Consider the following 21,778-nt stretch of genomic DNA (forward strand, 5'->3'; position numbering starts at 1 on the left):
CACTCGCCTAGGCAGTCGTGTCGTCTACATAGCGGATGTCAGCGTTTGGATGTAAACAAGGACCAGCGGTGGAGCTGGACTGACCATGAATTCAGTTATTCTTGCTTTATTACATGCACTGCTTTAGTTACATTTTAGTTCCACCCCTTTAAGCAGGCAAAGCTGAAACGCGTTAAACAGAACTCCATTATATAGGACTCTCAACTAAGATCTGCTTTGCCTGCAGAGGCCAAGAGCTTCCTGATTACTGCAAGCAGCAGCCGTCCTATGTGCGGAGGAGCCTCTGCGTGCTGAGAGCGGTCATACAGGATGGACCTCAAGACAACAACAACTCCCAAGCCCAGTCCAATAAAAAAAACAGCGCAGCATGACCGGACGCTGCTCAGCGCTGGCAGCATCTCTAATTATTTCCTCTATTTACCCAGCCTTCTTCTCAAAACCCAGTTTTATGCAACAAACAAAATGACATTGCATATCCCATCTGATCCAATATAATTCATAATTCAGAGCTGCAATCATCAAGGAGGATGAAAAGTACAAATGGGGTTATGGCAGCTGTGAAGCTGCAGACGCTCAGAAAGCATGACCATGTCCTTCAAGAAGGACAACTGTACTATGGTGCTTTGGGCTCACATGTAAAAGTGCCATGGAATAAATGGCATTATTATAATTATATTATTATTATTATTATTATTATTATTATTATTATTATTATTAATAGGCTCATGTGTCACACTTCTAGGGACATTTCCCAGTGTATGTACTCACTAGAAATAACTGAAGATACCACCATTCTAAAAGGTCCCTATGAACAATAGATGAAAGTTCGCCAAATCTGAAAATTTTGTCAGGACTGGATGGCCAGCTAATATGTATTGGGGTTTTAGGAGTCTTCCCTCACAAATGATGTTGGGGGAGAGAAGTATAGGGAAGTTGGAATTGAAAATTTAAAATACTCGATAATTTTATTTTCAGGGAAGATAAGTCTGGCACTAGCCATCTCCTCTCACTTTATTGAAGACACATGTGTATGGGGGGAGTCAGGAGGTTGGTGCTCATGTGTATGGGGTGGAAGGGGGTCAGGAGCTTTGCACACATGTCTATGGGGGGGGGGTCAGGAGCTTAGGGATCATGTGTATGGGTGAGGTGGGGGGGGTGAGTCAGGAGCTTAATGCTCATGTGTATGGGGGAGGAGCTTAGTGATCATGTGTATGGAGAGAGGGGTGGATATGGAGCAAGGCGGAGGGAGTCCGGAGCTTAATGCTCAAGTGTATGGGGGAGGTCAGGAGCTTAGCGATCGTGTGTATGGGAGGTGGAGGGGGAGAGTCAGGAGCTTAGTGATCATGTATATGGGGGGATGTTAGGAGCTTTGTGCACATGTGTACAGGGGGGGGGGGTCAGGAGCTTAGCGATCATGTGTATGGGGGAGGTCAGGAGCTTAGGGATCATGTGTATGGGAGGTGGAGGGGGAGAGTCAGGAGCTTAGTGATCATGTATATGGGGGGATGTTAGGAGCTTTGTGCACATGTGTACAGGGGGGGTCAGGAGCTTAGTGATCATGTATATGGGGGGATGTTAGGAGCTTTGTGCACATGTGTACAGGGGGGGGTCAGGAGCTTAGTGATCATGTATATGGGGGGGATGTTAGGAGCTTTGTGCACATGTGTACAGGGGGGGGGGGGGGGGGGGAGTCAGGAGCTTAATGCTCATGTGTATGGGGGAGGGGGGGGAAGCTTACTGATCATGTGTATGTGGGGGGGTTGTTAGGAGCTTTGTGCACATGTGTACAGGGAGGGGAGTCAGTAGCTTAGTGATCATGTGTATGGAGGGTGGTGGGGGGAGTCAGGAGCTTTGCAATCATGTGTATTGTGTATAAGGCATTACTCGGCCTTGGTCAGAATATTGAATAAGCTGAATATTTGCCAAGGTAAAAGAAGGCAGAGCTACGACTATAGGGTATAGAAAGCTTTATGCGCTCAGCTTTTGAAGATAAAACTTGGTGGAAACAATAGATTTCCTCCTTGAAGGTTTTCTTTCATTTGTAAATCACCAGTATGGAGAGATACTATGCTATAATTAACTGGCTGAAGGGCGAGAAAAGTTTTGGGTTCTTGTCATTTACCAGAATTCATAATCCTCAAAATTGCCTCTTTTCTTGTAATGGGCACACAGCTTTTAATGTGGAATTTCCTGTTTCCAGGCACGGCTAGAATCCTTGTGTGTTAATACTCGGCTGTATGTATGGAGCGTGCACCTAGGTAACACTATACACCAGTAATCTATCACAGGCCAGAGACACGTGCAGATCACAGCGGGAGCAACACAAAACCACAGTCCCAGGCCGTTCACCAGGAGCAGAGCTCTCCAAAAATTAGTATTTATGACTACATTCGAGAGATATCCCACCACCCCCCCCCAAAAAAAAAAATAATATATGAGAGCGCTGTTGTAACATGAAGCCCCTCCTTCACCCACTTTTAATAATATATTAGGATATGACGTAACATACTGGGCGGTGGGATGACCCAGCAGAGGACATCACCTGGAGTTTTACATCATGTCTACAAGTCATCACCGGACAGCGGCCTGTATTTAACTAATGGATTTACAAAGTAACTGGGAAAATTGAATCTTCTGCAGCCCCTTGTGTTATAGTAGGATCACTCTCTGGTGTTTAAGGAGTTTTTGTGATAATATTTAGTAAAACGCAATGTGATTTATGGTTTAAAGCTCCTTAAAGACACTTCGATTTGCAAGCAAAGAGGCAATCATCTCTAGGATCCGAATAATATTCTCATCCATTAGGCCAGCGATTTCCCACCTTATTATAGTAGGGGAATCCCAGGAAAAAGGATTCCATGTTTGAGGAGACCCTATTGGTTGGCACTTCTGCCTCAATTAGAGTTGAGTTAGGAGTGGATAAGGAAATTTTTGATTCATGCCCAGTGCTATATTGCGGCTCAGATGTGGGCACTGCTTAGGAGCTCTATTTGGGACACCCTGCACCCGCACCTATGGATCACACACATACCAATAAGTATATGAAGTCAATGTGTAGATGCTTATGATACATTTACAATAACTAATTTCTTTGGAGAACCATGTAGCACTACATATTTTAGCGTGATACCAATTTTCAGAAACTTCATCCTACTTTGGCATTACAGTTCAGCTCTAAAATGCCCATTATAGCCACCATTTGGGTGAAATTCTCACATCTTTAGTCAGCACCTTATTAGAGCATGCCAACAATTATTTTATTTTCACTGGTGAATTAAATGAGAAGAACAGAGATTAAAATAGGAGGCTTTACTTTCCATCATCCTGGATGAAAGAAGGGTATATAGAGTGAAGCTGGCCATACACACGAGATAGCGGCCAACAGCCATCTCTTTAGACTTCACCATACATGTGGGTTTTCGGCTCACCTGAGCGATCATGTTTTCAATAAGGAGAGAGAAGAAAAAGTTCTCCGGCAGTGACTTATCTCCCCCAAAAACAAAAGGATCCAGGCATTGAAATCCAAATCTCATCATGGTAACATCACCAAATAATGGTGCATGGCCTTTTAGCTGGGCTGAATATACTTTTAAGGGCTCCAGACTACCGCATTTTTGAATCGCACTCGAACCAATGTTAGTCTATGGGGCCGTGCATATTTCAGATTTTTTCCACAGACAGTCTGTCCGAGGAAAAAATAAAATCACAGCATGTACAATTTGCATCTGATATTCGGATAGCACTGGGCTATGCAAGTCGTGGAAAAGAAAAATTTCCATCTTCTCCTCATCCGAGAAAATCAGAGCACACACTGATTAAACTCTTATTAGAGTATGACTAGCATAATTGGCCCAATTCACTAGGATGAGAGAAAATACGGTCATGTGACCCTAGCCTAAGGCGGTGTTCATATCATGTTTATTTGCTCCTTTTGATATACAGGTGCATCTCAGAATATCATTAGAATTCGAATATCAAAAAGTTAATTTATTTCAGTTCTTCAATCCAAAAAGTGAAACTCATTATATAGAGTCATTACAAACAGAGTGATCTATTTCAAGTGTTTATTTCTGTTAATGTTGATGATTATGGCTTACAGCCAATGAAAACACAAAAGTCATTATCTCAGTAAATTAAAATAATTAACAAAAAACACCTTCATAGGCTTCCTAAGCTTTTAAAAAGGTCCCTTAGTCTGTTTCAGTAGGCTCCACAATCATGGGGAAGACTGCTGACTTGACAGATGTCCAAAAGGCAGGCATTGACACACTCCACAAGGTCCCAGAGCTCCAATTTTCATTTGGAAATCAAGGTCCCAGAGTCTAGAGGAAGAGTGGAGAGGCCACAATCCAAGCTGCTTGAGGTCTAGGGTGAAGTTTCCACAATCAGTGATGGTTTGGGGAGCCATGTCATCTGCTGGTGTAGGTCCACTGTGTTTTATCAAGAACAAAGTCAGCGCAGCCGTCTACCAGGAAATTTTAGAGCACGTCATGCTTCCCTCTGCTGACAAGCTTTTTGGAGATGGAAATTTCATTCTCCAGCAGGACTTGGCCCCTGTCCACACTGCCAAAAGTACCAATACCTGGTTTACAAACAACAGTATCACTGTGCTTGATTGGCCAGCAAACTCGCCTGACCTTAATCCCATAGAGAATCTATGGGGTAGTGTCAAGAGGAAGATGAGAGACAGCAGCCTTCAGCTCGTCTGCATTGTTGGGTCTGGTATCAAAGCAACCTGGGCTTCCATAACCCCTCAGCAGTGCCACAGGCTGATCGCCTCCATGCCACGCCGCATTGATGCAGTAATTGATGCAGAAGGAGCCCGACCAAATATTGAGGGCATTTACTGAACATACATTTCAGTAGGCCAACATTTCAGATTTTAAAAACATTTTAAAGCTGTTATAAAGTATTCTAATTTACTGAGATAATGACTTTTGTGTTTTCATTGGCTGTAAGCCATAATCATCAACATTAACAGAAATAAACACTTGAAGTAGATCACTCTGTTTGTAATGACTATATACAGTTATATGAAAAAGTTTGGGCACCCCTATTAATCTTAAGCTTAATGTTTTATAAAAATTGGTGTTTTTGCAACAGCTATTTCAGTTTCATATATGTAATAACTGTTGGACACCGTAATGTTTCTGCCATTTGTTTGAATGCAGATTGCACATTTTCTGTTAGTACAATAAACCTCATTTCAAGGCAGAAACATTACTGTGTCCAACAGTTATTACATATATCAAACTGAAATAGCTGTTGCAAAAACACCAATTTTTATAAAACATTAAGCTTAAGATTAATAGGGGTGCCCAAACATTTTCATATAACTGTAATATATGAGTTTCACTTTTTGTACTGAAGAACTGAAATAAATTAACTTTTTGATGATATTCTTATTTTGTGAGATGCACCTGTATGCCTGAGAAAAGGTCCCTGTCATGGGAATACTGCGACAGACAGGGGCCAGAAGATTGCGGCCTCTGGTTACCTGAACTTCTACACTGGTTAGAACAGCTTCACCATCATACTAAACAGTGAAGATTCTCTTTGCTCTGGCATTGCTAGGGTTAATCAGTTCAGTTGATGTCCTGGAGCTCTCCATCCTGAATTACCTCAGCTGTTCTGTGTTGGACAATCCCCTCTGGTATATGTGCTTGCCACTGGTATTTGGGAGTTGCTAATGATAGTTCATTCTGCCTGGTATGGAGTTGGAGGAGTTGTTCTTTGTTTGGAGTTGACGGTTGGAGAGTTGTTCTGAAGATTTCTGCATGTTCATCCTCATCCTCTCCTATTTTGTTTCACCTACATTACCCTCCCCATTGTTCCACTCTGTTAAGTGTATTATGTATGATTGCAATTGTCATTTATCCCTGTCAGTCTTCCCTTGTGTGTCTGGTTAGTGTATTCATTTACACTTCAGCCTCACACCTTCCTGGGTGGGGGAGGAAACAGATAAAGGTAAGACAGGAGCATAGCAAGGCACGTGACCCCGGCATTTCCACCTTACGAGGTATTCTGAGGAACAGGGATAGACTAGGGTGCCCCGAGCGTGAGGAATAAGGAAGGAGCCCCTAGCCCTCAGAAATCCTACAACAGTACCGTGACACTCCCGATGTATACTATGACAGAAGCCATCCACCACCCACAGGCGCCCATGATACAAATATATACAATGTGATGCACAATTATCACTAGATCTGGTCTTTTGCATTGGCTCTAAACAGCGTCACTCTCCACTGGCTCTCCCTAATATTATAACTCGTCACCTTTCCACTAATTAGGGCTGTGGGATCTCACATGTTGTGCTGCTTTTTGTTGGTAAGAAAAACATTTTCCTAATCCATTATCTGTCGGTATAAATCCATGGCTGCATCATGCAGTATTAAAAATGACTAGAGACCACTGACCCATCGTCATTCCAAATATTTGGGGAAACAGTCAGCGGACTCACTTTAATCTATCTTAAATTACAAATGACACTTCTTAGCAAACAAGAATCCATGAAAGGTGCCAATTTGCCTCCAGCCATATAGGATTACCTTACAGGATTATCATTAAACCAGTCACTGAAGAAGACAGTGCAAGCGTCAAAATAATGATTGCAGTCATGCACATTATGCTGCCGGCACGCACAAATCTGTTCTAAAATGCCGCTTTATTTCGGAGCTTCATTTTAAAACCTAAAACGTATAAATGGCTTCTCCACTGACATACATTCTATACTAGATCTACAAAGGGATGCCTCAATGTTCATTCAAGCTGTGAGGCCTGGTCCTCGTGATAGAGGTGCAGAGGCCTACCTACGGGAGGTGCAGAGGTACGGCACGCGTCCGCTCCTGGATGCCCCAAGATCACTGACACATAAGATGACATGAACATGATAAATGGCCAAGATTAATAGAAGGCTTTGTCCACAATATTATGGTAGCAATGACCTTAAAGTGACTGCCCAGTCTGGAGCTCAAGAATTTATTGCAAGTCCGTACCTACAGGGGTGATTATTTTACTTCATATCTTGCCGCTTGCCTTTTTTTTTTTTTTTTTTTTTGATCCATTAAATCAGAGTTGTTGTCTGTGACTACAGTTTAGCTACAGTGCACATAGGAATCTAGGGTAGTCTGAGACACGCCCCCTGTCTCCTCATTGGTTCAGGCTGCTAGTCTCTCCCGCCCCTTTCAGCTCCGCTTTCTCGGATTGACTTATGTTTACATACAAAAGCCAATTACACAATCTCCAGTGCGTCAGTGCATGCGGAGAATACGATCATTCTGCCCGTGCCGTAGTAGAAATCAAGCGTGGATTACTAAGAAAGAAATTGTACACCAGGTAAATGCTCAAATGGAGAGGAATGAACTTTAGCAAGGAGGAACTTAAGAGGTCGCTTTAGGGTATGTGCACACAAAGTCTTTTTGTGACAGGCAAATCTGTGTAGTTTTTCAAGAGGAAGACTCTTTAGAAAATGACAGTGGAGTTAACTGAAGTGTCTTTAGTAGGTTTTTTTGTAATTTCCTGTGCACATTTTCAAGATTTTATAACACTGGTGGGTTCTTTGACCATTTTCCGTTTTTGTGTATTTTTTTTTTTTTTAAACAAAATAAGTAGCAGGAATCACTGAGAAAATATTACTTGTATGTATTTTTATCAATGAATGGTAACTAGTCTCGACAAAGTCAATGGCTATCATCACCATTTTCAACTTCTTAAAGGGGTTGTCCAGTCAAGAAGAAACATTTGTGACTGCTGAATAGTGACTGTATGTGATGTGCACTGTCACAATTCCCTTGTATTCCCCATGCAGATGGGTGATCATCCATTTGCATGTGACATGTCGACTGTTTTCACAGCTGAAGAGAACAGAATAGTACAGAAGTCTAGTTGGCCCTTGACCACAAATATGCAAATCGTATACACGCAGTCACGTGACCACTCACCATCACGGGGAAATGGTGACAATGTGCATTTTGCACACTGTTATGATTCCCGGCCATGTGACCACTCACTATGATGGGGAATCGTGACAGGGTGCACATTGCACACTGTTAGTGACTGCAGCCTCTCGAATCATAAGTGACGGCAGACTTTCTTCTCAGATGTGAAAAACAAACCTTTTTTGGTTGCTTTTATTCCAAAGTGTGCTAGATCCAGTCTTGGTTTGGGTATCAGTTCTTACAATCTGTGGGTAGATGTTATAAAAGGTTTTTTAAAGCTTCTCCTATCCCCATCTGCTGCTCAGTGAGAAAGAGGCAACACTCAGATGATTCATAGGCATACTTTATTTCACAATTCCACTCCGCTTGGCCCACAAATCACATAAAAATAATAAAAAAAAAACAAACAACGTATACGTCAACATTCCCATAGACTATAATGACTACAATATCTATCCATGAAAAGGCACAGATACTGCAAATCTGAATGAAGCCCAAGGCTTTATGAGTTTCCTCCATGTTTTTCTTGTTACCTTCGCTACAAGCACATATGCAGATAATCATTGCTCGTCTTGAATTCTCCCATTAAGGCCTCCTGGCCGGTGTCAGGCAGGACTCGGTGATGACAGCAGTGACATGCAGTAGCTGCTCTGTGCATTGTAAATTACACTCCATTGTTCTAGCTCTGGACAGAACATGGGACTCGTCAGGAGCGTGGAGAGCAGAAGCATCACGTGCACATATCATCATACCTCATGTGTCCACTGCATAGGAACAAGTGAATTTCAGTAAGCTGCGCAAACATTTAAAGAGAACCTGTCCGCACATTTTTACATCTTCAAGAAGTGGCATACTTGTCCCCCTATACACATTATCCCTTTTTTTGGAGAGATTCAAATTGCCAGTTATGAGAAATGTAATGTAGGAGCCATATGCAAATCAGATTGGAAGTGCACTAGGGGCGTGTCAGTGCACGTGGAAGCAGCCATTCTAGTGCACAGACACTCCCCCAGTGCACTGCCAATCTGATCCGCATATGGCTTTTACGCTAGATTTCTCATCACTGCCAAATCGGATCTATACAAAAAAGGGATATATTTTATTGGGGGACAAGAGCCCATCTATATGGCCATACCACTTCTATATGTAAAAATGTGCTGAAGGGAACTATTTAAAGGGAATCAGTCAGTAATTTTTGCTATTAAATATGACCGTAGCATAATAAAAAAGGTACAGAACCCTGATTCAAGGGATGTGTCACTTATTAGGCTGTGTGTTAGAGTCTCAATGCAAACAGTGTTTTATAAGCAGCAGATTAACACTGCCTGGACTACAGCTCAGGAGACCAGCTAATCTGTACAATCCCATGTTTTCACACCCACGTAACGTCAAAGACAAAATTATCCATTAAGTATAAAGTACTAAAGATTTTTTATGTGCATTAAAGCGGTATTCCGACCAAACAAAACAGTAGTTTCCCCTTAGGCACCATTAAACGCATAAGCAATGCATTTTCCATCCAGTCATCATCTAAATACCCGTTGAGAAGTATACGATATAATATTGTGACGTTTGTTATACCTCCATTGTCTAACATGAGATTTTGGGGTCTGGAATACCATTTCAGGTAAAATGACACAAAAGTCGGCTTTCTGTTATTAATAAAGAACTACCACATACCGAATCACTGTGCAAACACATTCAGCGTCCGGCCAAAAGGGTTCTTGACCACAATGGCATCTGCAATCTAGTTTCCCGAATTCCCAATCATTCAGGCCAGCATAACAAGAAGTCAAGTTACCTTCCAATTTGCTTTCTGAGTACAGCAAAAAAAAAAAAAACAACAAAAAGTGCCCAGAGGAAACCCACACAAACGCAGGGACAACATGCAAACTCCATCCAGATGTTGCTTTGGCTGGATTTAAACCAATGGCCCCAGAATAAATAAAATATGTATACGTGGACCATCATCTTCAAGGCAAAGGCAATTAGAAGAGAATAGATGATAATAAAAAAAGAGTAGAACGTGATACATCAGCCATGAATTAAATAAGATAAAAAGGAATAGTACAATCGCCTTCCACCACCAGACAAACATCTACAGCCAGGAATGTAGCACGGCCCCCAATGGTTTGAGAAAAGCCCGAATTGGAAAGACTATGCATTCCACACTCGGATTATTTCCTCTGAATAAAAATGTAGATTTCTATCTGTAAACCAGCACGCTTTTTACTATGCATTTCACCAAGGCAGGTGGTCCGTCGGACAAGTGCATACCCATATTACACATTGTACATGGAATAAAAACATTTATAAAGCTATAGGCAAGGAAAATAAAACCAGTATCAACAGTAGCCAGAAATTTGTTGACAATTTTTCAATATGAAAAGAAACCAAATAAATTAAAAAAGGTCAACGTTATGTTAGGCTGCATTCTTAATTCTGAAAAAGGTGTCTATTCTAGAAATATATTAAAAGTTAGACATTGATATTGTCTAATTGAGTAACGAGAAGCTGTCAGCAGGTTTTTGCTCTGTAATCTGAGAGTAGTATGATGTAGGGGCAGAGACATTGATTCTAGAGATGTGTCACTTGCTGGACTGCTTGGTGCAGTTTTGATACAATCCCTGTTTTCTCTGCTGTAGATGTTGCAGTGGACAGAATACTGATCTGTGTATAACCCCGCCCATACCCCTGATTGGCAGCTTCCTGTATAGATTGGCAGCAAGCTGCCAATCAGTGGTGGGGCCGTGGTTACTCAAATAAACTGGACTGCCTGGCATGAGACACCTAGTCCTGCAGTGATAATCTCCAGCTGATAAAACACTGATTGTATTGAAACTACATCAAACTGCTGAGCAACAGACATACCCCTGCAATCAGGCTCTGTGCCCCTACTTCATGCTGCTCTCAGATTAAGCAGCAAAAACCTACTGACAGTTTCCCTTTAAATAACTAGCATGATGCGTTTTACTTCTAAAGGAATTTAAAACATTTTAATCATAAACAAACTATTGTTCTAGGGCTCCTATTTATGACATCACAGTAAATTGCTCATTAGTAATCATTATATATGAAGGAGTCGGAGCTAGAATGTGGGAAAATAGTAAAGTACAAAGGGGAGTTTGGAAAAATAGAGACTACGAAGTTGGACGCCACAATCCTACTGTTAACCAGCCAACAGATAAAGGTCTAATAAGTATACCTACTTGACCTTAAATCAAATAAATAGTATTTCACCTGCTCAGCCAAAAAAATATAAGACATTACTACAAAAATATGACCAATGCCAATAAACATATTTATACAAAACCACAAAGTAAAACAAAATGGTCAATTTCATGGAATAAACTTTTTGGGTTGGTGAACATGAATACTAATAGTAGAATACTTACATCATAAGCCTCTTTACGAAGTCCTTTACTACTCCTCAGCCAACTTCTACTTAATTCACTCAGTTCAGGGATGGGCTGAACTTTTAGCCTTACTGTATCTCCAGATTGGCGGATCATCTCTACAATTTCATCACGAGATTTATTCTCCACATTACGACCGTTTATTTCAACAAGTCGGTCACCGGGTACCAACCCCAAAGCGAGATCTTTAGTGCCAGCACCAGGTTCTGCAAAGTGGACAACCCTCCTGTATACCTGCCCATCAGGTGCCCTATCCAACATGGTTGTCCTACGTAACGAGAAGCCAAAATCTCCAGTGTTTCTCCTTTGTAGCACCAATTCTCTTGGCACAGGTGCCTGTGGTGGAAGCACAGAAGGTAACCGTAGATCAGCCGGAAAGGTTTTCCCAACCACTTCTGGAACGTTGACAATAGGTGGAGTATCGCTTGGCGGGACAACCTGCACTGAAGGCACAGAGTATTTATTAATCTGGGCATCGAAAGCTCTAATTTCAACCTGTGGAGAAGGAGCGGCGGAGTTTTCAGATGGGGTAGAGGTTTCAGACAGACTCTCGTCTTTGCTTTTCTGGGAGAAAGAGAATCGTTTGACCATCTGCGCCATTCCAGTAGAATTCTGCTTGGCCAGAGAGCCAAACTTAGCAGCTCGCTGAAGAACACTACCTTTGAAGTTGTTCTCCTCAATCTTCAAGTCATCACTGGAGCTGGCAGTACTGAGATGGCCGGAGTCGTAGAGAGCGCTTCCTCTGTTGCTGACATTGTCTGAGTCGATGTCCGTGAGGTTAAGTTCAGAGCTGCTAGCTACCTTAATCGGTATAGGATTAGATATTTCCAGTTTGGTCTTGGAGTCTCTTTTTGACGAACGATTGAGATTAAAAAAGCCCCTCCTCATGCTCATCTCCTCCAGACTTTTTAGCTCTGCAGCAGACATCCTCTCCTTCTTATCTTTCTTTTTGTCCTTTTTGACTCCATCTCGGTCCTTATCCTTTTTCATTAGATTGAACATGTTGGGATGTATTTAGGATGCAGTTTGCACAACGTGCTCCGTACTGGGGTTCAAAGTATTCTGGTCTCCAGTGTTTCTCAAAACCTCATAGATAAATATTTCACTGAAAAGAAGAAGAGACGACACAATGAGAATGACTTCATGGAAGACACACACCGAACACTAAAGAAAAGGCTGGAACAGAAGTACAGCATTTCTATTGTATATTCAGAGAATTTGACACTTTGCATTTCTGAATCCATCGGTATCTATTCCACAAGTCAGCGAGCTCCAAGAAGCTGCAAATAAAACAATAGTGAATGTACTATCCGCATATTAGCAAAGCCGATGACATTTCTGTATCATGCAAACACTATAATACAATATTGTCAAAGTATACATATGTGGAAAATGTAAAGAAATTCTAGAAAAATTGTTTTCTTATATTCTATTGGGGACTTCTTATTTAAGAGGGTGATCCTCAGTTAATAAAGGGGTCCTCAGTTAAGGATGCTCATATTTTGCTCACAGTGGAGAGAAGTTACAAAAGAGTGTCTTACTCTGGAGGGCCTGTGCTATTCCAAATTACACAAAAAACCTGATGATTTAAATGTAAGTCTTGAAATAATTAATTTATTTATCTTATGGTGGTGGTGGAGATAAATGTAACTGTTAAAAGGGGTTGTCCACTACTCGGGCAATCCCTATGGTTCCCTCCAGTAAAATAACAACACTTTTAATCACCTCCGATGCTGGAACTGTGGTGTCGGCACTGGCTTTCTCAGGGCTCACATGACATTATTAAGTCAAGGGATCTCTACAATCAATCAGCGCTGGCTTTGCTCTCCTCTCCTTCAGACAAATCAAGACATATGGATGAAGTGAGATGCTGCTGTTCTCACATTCCTCAGTCATTTACTTCCATAGGAGAGGAGAGTTAAGCCACAGAGATCCCGTGACATTGTCATGTGAGCCCCGGGAGAGCCAGTGCCAACACTGCTAAAACGGTGCAGGCACCAGAGTGGAGTATAAGGCTATGTTTACACATGTTGGGTTTTTCAGCAGTTTTTGCTGCAGATTTTTATGCAAATTTTCAGCAAAGTCTATGAGAAACCAGAATTCTCTGTTCACACATCTTGTTTTTTTTTTTGTTTCATATTTTGTGCCTTGGTTGGGTTTTTGGAAAATAGAGCATGTCACTTCAATCAGTGTTATTTCACCCATAGGAAGTAATGGGTGGCGAAAAAAAAGCTGAAAAAAAAAAAAAAAACGCACCAAAATTTGCATCAGCGTTCTTGATGGCAAAATAGCATGGGGTTCTATATTTTCACAGAACTTTAGCAACATGCACAAATAAAGACAGAAGGACAGTGAAAAAAACGCACACAAAAAATGCCGCAAAACCAGCATTTTTGACGCAGCTGATTTCCTGCAGATTTGTGACGCTGAAAAACCCAATTTGTGTGAACATTGCCTTAGGGTTATCATTTTACTAGTGGCAAACATTAGTATTCAAAAGGGGTTGTCAGAGTAGTGGACAACCACTCTAATAAGATATCTACCCACAGATCACAATTGATTGCTGGAGGTTCTCATCATCTATTGTCAAGAGATCTTTCATAAAAATTTGTGAGCAAAAACACTTTATAGCTGGATACACACTGCAGATTTTCTCATGTTGAATCAACAGGAAACCATCTAACAAGGACTTAAAGAGCCAAAACGCTCTTAGTTCATTTCAATGAATAAAAAAAGTGTAAAAAATAAAATAGCCATCAAGACCATCTCGTGTCCTAGATTTTGTAGAAAATGTCAGTGTTTAGACTGGAGATCTCGTATATCATAAATTATACGACAAACTAAAATTATACTTTACTAGTTTTGAGATCTGAAAAACATGATTGCTTTCCTCCAGAAATTGTGGTAACTCTGACGTGTTGTGTGTGGTAAGATCATTCAGTCCTATTGAATTAATGGCGCAGCAATATTTACTTAAGGTATATAGGCAACTTAAAGGGGTAGTCTCCTACTAGGGTATGGAGGACCTATCCGTAAGATAGCTCATCAGTATCAGCTTTGTAGGATAGGTCATCAATATCAGATCAGTGGTGGTTTGACCCCCATCACCACCCCCACCGATCAGCTTGAATAGGTTTTGATCTGCAGTACACAGCAGCGAAGGCGTTTCATTCCCTGCCTAGCTTACATCTGGCCACTTTTAAAACCGATCGTTAATTGATGGCAGCGGCGGGTGGAAAATCCCTTTAAAATCCTAATTTCACATAAATATGCATATTCCCTGCCTAATGGAACAGTTGTGGTTAGCCTATAGGTACCTGCAGACAGGTGTCACTATAGAGGAAGAACAAAGCAAAAAACAAAAAAACAAACAGGACATATGAATACAATAACCAGGGGCACACACATCTGCCCACAGGGCCTCCGTTAGCCGATCATATGCACGGCACAGTCGCTAGCATTTACAGAAACTGCATACGCACCACTTATGGTTCATACATGCGGAGAAGCTCCATCACTAAAGAATTGATGTATCTGTATATACCAATTTAAATAGATCCATATATTTCTATATACATTTATAAAATGGCAGCACAGGGGTTAACTTTGCAGATTGGTCACCGGGTTTGATTTTCCTGAACCTTTCCTCCAACAGTTCGGCTCTTAGGGCTGATTCACTGCTGACCCTTGAGCCGCGCGTTCGCTGCCACAAGCACATCTCAGCACTGTATATTTCATACTGCGCACACGCTGGCACGACACAGGATACAAAAATCAATTTTAATACCTATCATAGGTCAAATCTATTCCCTTACTGTGGGTGTTAACACAGGTTGTACAGTCTCCCATTCAATCAGTCATCACATGGATAAAGTGAATGATGGTCACCTGTAAGCCACAAGAACACATAATGGCCTTGTATCAATGTAGGTCATACAAGTATGGCACTGGTTTTTAGATTTTGCAGAATTACCTTTCAAGTCATGAATGCTACTAAAAAGCAGAGAAGGAAAATGCTCAGACTATGCAGAATACAGGGGCTTAAAAGATATAAAAAAAAAATTATATTTACTTTACTCGATTATATAGCGCCTCACATTCCACAGCACTTCAGAGACACCATCATCACTGTCCCCATTGGGCTCACAATCTAGATTCCTCGTCAGTATGTCTTTGGAGTGTGAGAGGAAACCCGCACAAACACGGGGAGAACCTACAAATTCCTTGAAGATGTTGTTCTTGGTGGGATTTGAACCCAGGACCTCTGTACTGCCAAGCAACAGTGCTAACCACTGAGCCACCGTGCTGTCATATGGGCCATGTGGGTTACATGAAAAAATCATCTATAGGTTTAAATGTCCAAGGGATCACAAGTTCAACACCGATTCAGGATCACAGAACTTAATATACTGTAGACATCGGCTCTCATCATCATGAGGGCAGCACGTGGCTCAGTGGTTAGCACAGCTGCTTCAAATCCTACCAAGCACAACATCTGCAAGGAGTCTATCTTCTCCCCGTGTTTGTGTGGGTTTCCTCCGGGTTCTCCGGTTTCCTCCCACACTCCAAAGACATACTGATAAGGGATGTAGACTGTGAGCTCCAATGGGGACAGTGATGATAATGTCTGTAAAGCGATGTGGAATTAAATGCTGCTATATAAGAGAATAAAGAGAAATAAAATCATGGAAGGAAAGATTCTGACAGTGTACAAAGGTTTTGTAGGAATTGTAGCCCTAACACTCAAAAGAAAGCACAATGATAACTGAACACACTTTTTTTCTTTTGTTATAGCGTTGTCATCTAAAAGTAACAAAATTAAGATGGCAACCATAAAAATAACTAACATTCAGAACAGGTTCTAACTTTTACTGTCTAGAGATACAAGAAAAACGGAAAATCTGTCTATGGAACAAGTCATCCTATACGGGGGAATCAAGTTACCTATTCTTTCAATGGGACAATAAAAGAGAAGGTTCAGTAACAAGATATTACAATAACACACAACAGTAATGCGGCTACACAAATACACAGGTTTAAAGAGAACCTGTCAGCACGATTTTGTAATGCAAGATAAACACATGGATGTAATGGCGCTGGAATACTAATTACATTGATACCTTTGGCGAAGAAACCCGCTTTATGGTTGTTCTTTAATCACCATTTTAAGTTTTCTGCTATTTCGGTGCACAGGGGGCGGACTGTACCAAGGGGTCTTCTCCTCCCTGTCTGTGATTCCCCAGCACCTCCACCAGTCTAGGAATGACCGGCCTCTTCTGTCTGATATCTCAGCAGTGATCTGTCATTCACAGACTGGGGACAGGCGGAGGGACCGGGGAATCACAGGCAGGGAGGAGAAGACCCCTGAACAGTCGGGCCCCTGTGCACAGAAACTTCAAATGGTGATTAAAAAAGAACAAAGCGGATTTCTTCACCAAAGGTATCCATTTAATGTGCATTACAGCACCATTACAGCTATGCATTTATATTACACAAGCATGCTGACAGGTTCTCTTTAAGTGGAACCTGTCACCAGAAAAAAAAAAAAAAACACTATTAACCTGCAGATATGGGGTTAATGTGCAGGTTAATAGCGTTATAATGCTGACCGGCGCCTAAACTTAGCCCAATGCTGTGGTGAGAAAATGAACTTTATTCTCCCCAGCAGCGTCCTAGTTTCCGTCACCGGTCTGAGAATACAGAGCGGCGACTGTCAGTCAGGGCCGGGGGCACAATTACAGCCGCCGATCAATACAGACCAATGACTGAACCAACGCTGGCGCCAACCCCGTGACTGAAACGGGAACACTGCTGGGGAGAATAAAGTGAATTTTCTCCCTGCAGCGTTAGGGTAAGTGCAGGCGCCGGGCAGCATGATAATAACACTATCAACCTGTAGGTTAACCCCATATCTGCAGGTTAATAGCGTTTTTTTTTTCTGGTGACAGGTTCCCTTTAAATATAGTTATAGTTATTATTGGAATTAAATAATTAAATTCTGAACACAAAGCTGACGTATATTATTGGGTCTCCCTTATATGTCCCATGCAGGTAGGTCTACGTAGAGGGAACAACACTACCATTCTCTACAGGTAAGAAGATAGTTGCACAGGACTACCACAGGGACAGGTTATTAGGGTTTTCCCCCTTTGGGGACTTTTTTTTTTTTTTTACTTAAATGTATTTGAGGCTAAAAATCATTCTTGCAATTGGGTTTCATTAAAACTTTTGCTCTTTTGGCTTTTACGGGATTTTTATTTCTCAGCACATTTAAACTTTGATGTGGTCTGTTTTGATAAATCAGCAAAGAGGAGCTAAGAAAAATGACAGATTAAAGAGTTACCAACTCCCTGTCAGACCATAATAACAGGCTGACTGATGGATTCTCAGTTAACTCATTTAGCAGCTAGCAACAGACTATAAAAGGCAAATGTTGCAAGATTGTAATGAAACCCAAATTACAAAAATGATTTTTAACCCCAAATACATACATTAAAATAAAAAAAAATGTCCCCAAAAAGGTGTACAACCCTTTTAACTATAGGCTAGTAGTATGAAGTAAAAAAAACAAGTCTGAAGAATCCTTTGCACAGCGGGGTGAAGAGCGACATGGTGGCACAAACCATAATGCTTTTTGGCAGCATTCTAACCATAATTCTAACCAAGTGATACCGATGTAGCACCATCACTACTACCATGGGTAATCCAATAGCAATGAAGGTTTTCTATATTCACAAATATCAATTGAATACCTTTTAATAAAAGGCAAAAACTGAATCCATCAAAGAATGTGAATGGTTTCTAGACAGATCCCAGCCACACAAGCTACATAAAGAGTTACAACACATTGCACGCACACGCAGTCAGTAAATATTGTGTCGGGGTGTTCCTACTTACTCCTCAGCATCACATTCCTGGCCACAAGGAGGCAAATAAATACACACCTCATGGAATTGTCCTTTAGTAAATGCATTAAGGTTCCAATGTGCAAGACACATAAATCATCTCTTCCTAACACATTGGAGGAGACTTGTGATATGCCAGGCAGGACCACCAGCTGGGCTTTGTTCCCAGGAAAACCACACCCCTACTCCTCAAAAGCTTCCTGTTCTATAGTATTTGGGGGCTTTGGCGTTGGCTAGTAGATCCCGATTCATCACAACCATTCTCCTAATGCATTTTGGACATATATGATTCCTCAGGTGGAAGCCGCCACCACTACTCTTCCTCTTCCCAATTCTTTTTTAAGGGTTTGTTCAGAACTTAACACCATCTCAATTATTCATGAAAGAAAGCAGCCGGCGACTAGCAACAAAAGCATCCTACACAAAGGGGACGTGCGCAGTCACAGACCTGTCAGTTCTAGAAAGCTGGGCTTGTGCTTTTCAGACCTCAGCAAACAAAAAGGAAAAAAAAATAGACGTGCTGAGCTACAAGCATCGGGTAGTAAAGGGAGCGCTGCTTAGTAGAAGCTCATGAAAGGCTACGTTATCCCATATCAAGTGGTTTCCAAACTATAAAGGATCAGAAACCACATTTACTATGGAAACAATCCAACCTTTCAGAATAGTCACACACACCAGAGCGATCACAGACAGAAGAGGGCCCTATGCAAGAACAATTTATGGGTCCTTTGCAGCCCAGTAGCTCCTCATAATTCACCATTCCACCTGCTTTGGAGGTAAATGAAGTGGGACCCCCTTATCTTTTAGGTCCAAGGATGCACCAATGGTATGTCCACCTCTGGTCATACATCACATTAGAGGTGGTAACCAAAAATATTCCAAGTACCAGCAGTAAATGAGTTACCTGAGCGATGAGCAAAGGTCTGAATGGAGCTTCTCCTCAAGATTTTATGGAACGTATATGGGCACCGGTATTGGAGCGTACAAAGCAATTTTCCTACTGTGTTAGGTGGGCAATACACAAAAGTACACACAGCTTCAAAATTAAAAGGCACGAGTCCATTAACAAAACCATTTTACTGAGAAACTATTTTTGGACATGGAGTAATAAGGAAATAAGCCAATTGGGAGAAGCACGGAAGGATAATGTATACAGTGGCAAGGTCCGAAGCCTTGAGCAAACAAAGCAGGCTTTGTATCTACACATACATTTATAATCCTTGAAAGGGATGACAGATTCAACCATAAAGTCCCATTTTTATCCCATAAGCCACAATATGGCCTCAAAAGACCTACATCTATATGTCTAACAATGTTGGAGTTTATCCATCAAGTACCGTATTTGTTGCAGAAATCTGTACCAAAATTCCAAACCTTTGGCCTAAGGAGATTTTCAAAATTGTTCCACAGGGTGAGAAGTTTTACACCATCTATGAATCTGGCCCAAAACTAACATTTAAAACATACAGACGATCTTGCCTATCTAAAAAAGAAGAAGTCTTGAGATAAAATAAAGACATTATAGAGCTATACATTATGTGTGTTGTCTGACTTTTGGCTGCGTTTTAGCTCGGCTGCATAGATTAGTGACCTACATAGAACATAATAAATGAATGATATCCTTGTGAACACGTACCACAGGGGACCATATATGCTAGACATCAGTCTATAGAAGGAAGACATAAAGGAAGGCAGTGAGGGGAGGGGGTCACATAAGCAGCTAACTCTGAACTCGTGAAAAAGGCCCAAATAAAAAACTTTGTTGAAAGTACAATTTATTATCTCTCTTTGCATGTTATTTTCTCAATGCTTATCCCATTGTCTGCAAGGAGAACGCATCATCAGAAAATGACCTACTATATAAACCAGGTTTGTGTGTTACATGCATTTATTAATGTATCAAAGAAAGCAGCCGGCGACTAGCAACAAAAGCTTTATTTATATGCAGACGTATCTTGATGGTATGGTGTGGTATATGGGGTACAAAGATAGTGGGGCCATTTTTCATCAATGGAAACTCAATGCCACTGGATATCTGAAATTGCTACATGATGATGTGTTGCCCTCTTTATGCACTGAAGATGGCACGTTCCCTGAGTTTTTCAAACAAGATGGTGCACCACCACATTATGGGTGTCAGGTCCAAGCATTCCTACATGAACAGTTTCCTGGAAAGTGGATTGGTCGTCGTGGGCCAGTCGAATGGCCACCAAGGTCTCCCAATCTGACCCCCTTAGACTCTTATCTTTGGGGTCATCTGAACTCAATTGTCTATGCTGTGAAGATACGAGTTGTGCAGTATCTGAAACAACGGAAGCCTGTGCTAGCATTTCTTCTGCGGTGTTGCTATCAGTGTGTCAAGAGTGGGAGAAGAGGGTTGCATTGACAATCCAACACAATGGGCAGCACTTTGAACACATTTTATAAGTGGTCATAAACTTGTAAATAACTCATGAAAGAATAAAGTTACGTTAAAACCAAGTACACCATTGTTGTTTTTCTTATGAAATTCTCAATAAGTTTGATGTGTCACATGACCCTCTTCCCATTGAAAAAAATAAAGTTGGATCCAAAATGGCCGACTTCAAAATGGCCACCATGGTCATCACCCATCTGGAAAAGTTTCCCCCCTCCCATATACTAATGTGCCACAAACAGGAAGTTGATATCACCAACCATTCCCATTTAATTTAGGTGTATCCATATAAATGGCCCACCCTGTATGTATGTATGTATGTATGTATGTATGTATGTATATATATATATATATATATATATTTATATTAAGGTGGCTAATGGTCGTGTAGTCAAAGGGAAGTATGTATCATACAGATGGCTGGTCTCTGATGTAGCCCGGTGTATTTTCGCTAGTGCATGCACGCACTAAGAAGCCTAATTGGTGCACCTGGGAGACGGGTTACAGGTTGCTAGGGGAGAATAGGTGGGTCCAGCAATCCACATACCTCACCTCCGGGTGTGGTTAACAGCCTATAAAATGGAGGCTGTTTGGCACATGGTCTGTGTGCTTGGAGGGAGAAGGCCTCCTGTGTGTGTGTTTTATCTTCCGGCCAACCCAGGACACTGGACGCTACCCCAGCTTGTGTGCCCACAGGCCTGAGTGAGCTGAGACTTGCTAAGGACATTTACTTTGTTTACCTGATCTCAAAGCCATTTGTTTTTCTGTTTTGCTTCTGGGTTTATGAAGCAATAAACCCACATGAACATTTAAAAGGAATATGCCTCCTGATTTCCTCCTGTCGCACCCGAGCGAATAAAATCCCATATAATATAATATAATATATACATACACACACACACACACTGCTCAAAAAAATAAAGGGAACACTCAAATAATACATCCTAGATGTGAATGAATGAAATATTCTCATTGAATACTTTGTTCTGTACAAAGTTGAATATGCTGACAACAAAATCACACAAAAAGCAAAAAGCAACTCCTGGACAGTCTGTGGTTCAACGTGATGTTGGTGGATGGAGCGAGACATGATGTCCCTGATGT

General features: G+C 41.4%; 1 protein-coding gene across 13 annotated transcripts in view; it reads right to left on the minus strand.

Annotated features, from left to right (window-relative positions):
• The window catches only part of MYO18A (myosin XVIIIA), a 386,801-nt gene that overhangs the window by 325,412 nt on the left and 39,611 nt on the right, over positions 1-21,778 (minus strand). For 11 of the 13 annotated variants that reach the window (XM_073667936.1, XM_073667934.1, XM_073667935.1 and 8 more), the window contains exon 2: positions 11,333-12,458. The exons of the other annotated variants lie outside the window; for them this stretch is intronic. In XM_073667936.1, coding sequence (XP_073524037.1) covers positions 11,333-12,355 — 1,023 coding nt within the window. In that variant the 5' untranslated portion in view covers positions 12,356-12,458. The remainder of the gene's footprint in view (positions 1-11,332; positions 12,459-21,778) is intronic. 13 annotated transcript variants of the gene reach the window in all.

This window comes from Phyllobates terribilis, unplaced genomic scaffold (assembly GCF_046119375.1).
Source record: "Phyllobates terribilis strain yellow unplaced genomic scaffold, ASM4611937v1 Scaffold_2__4_contigs__length_985480577, whole genome shotgun sequence".
Lineage (NCBI taxonomy): Eukaryota > Metazoa > Chordata > Amphibia > Anura > Dendrobatidae > Phyllobates > Phyllobates terribilis.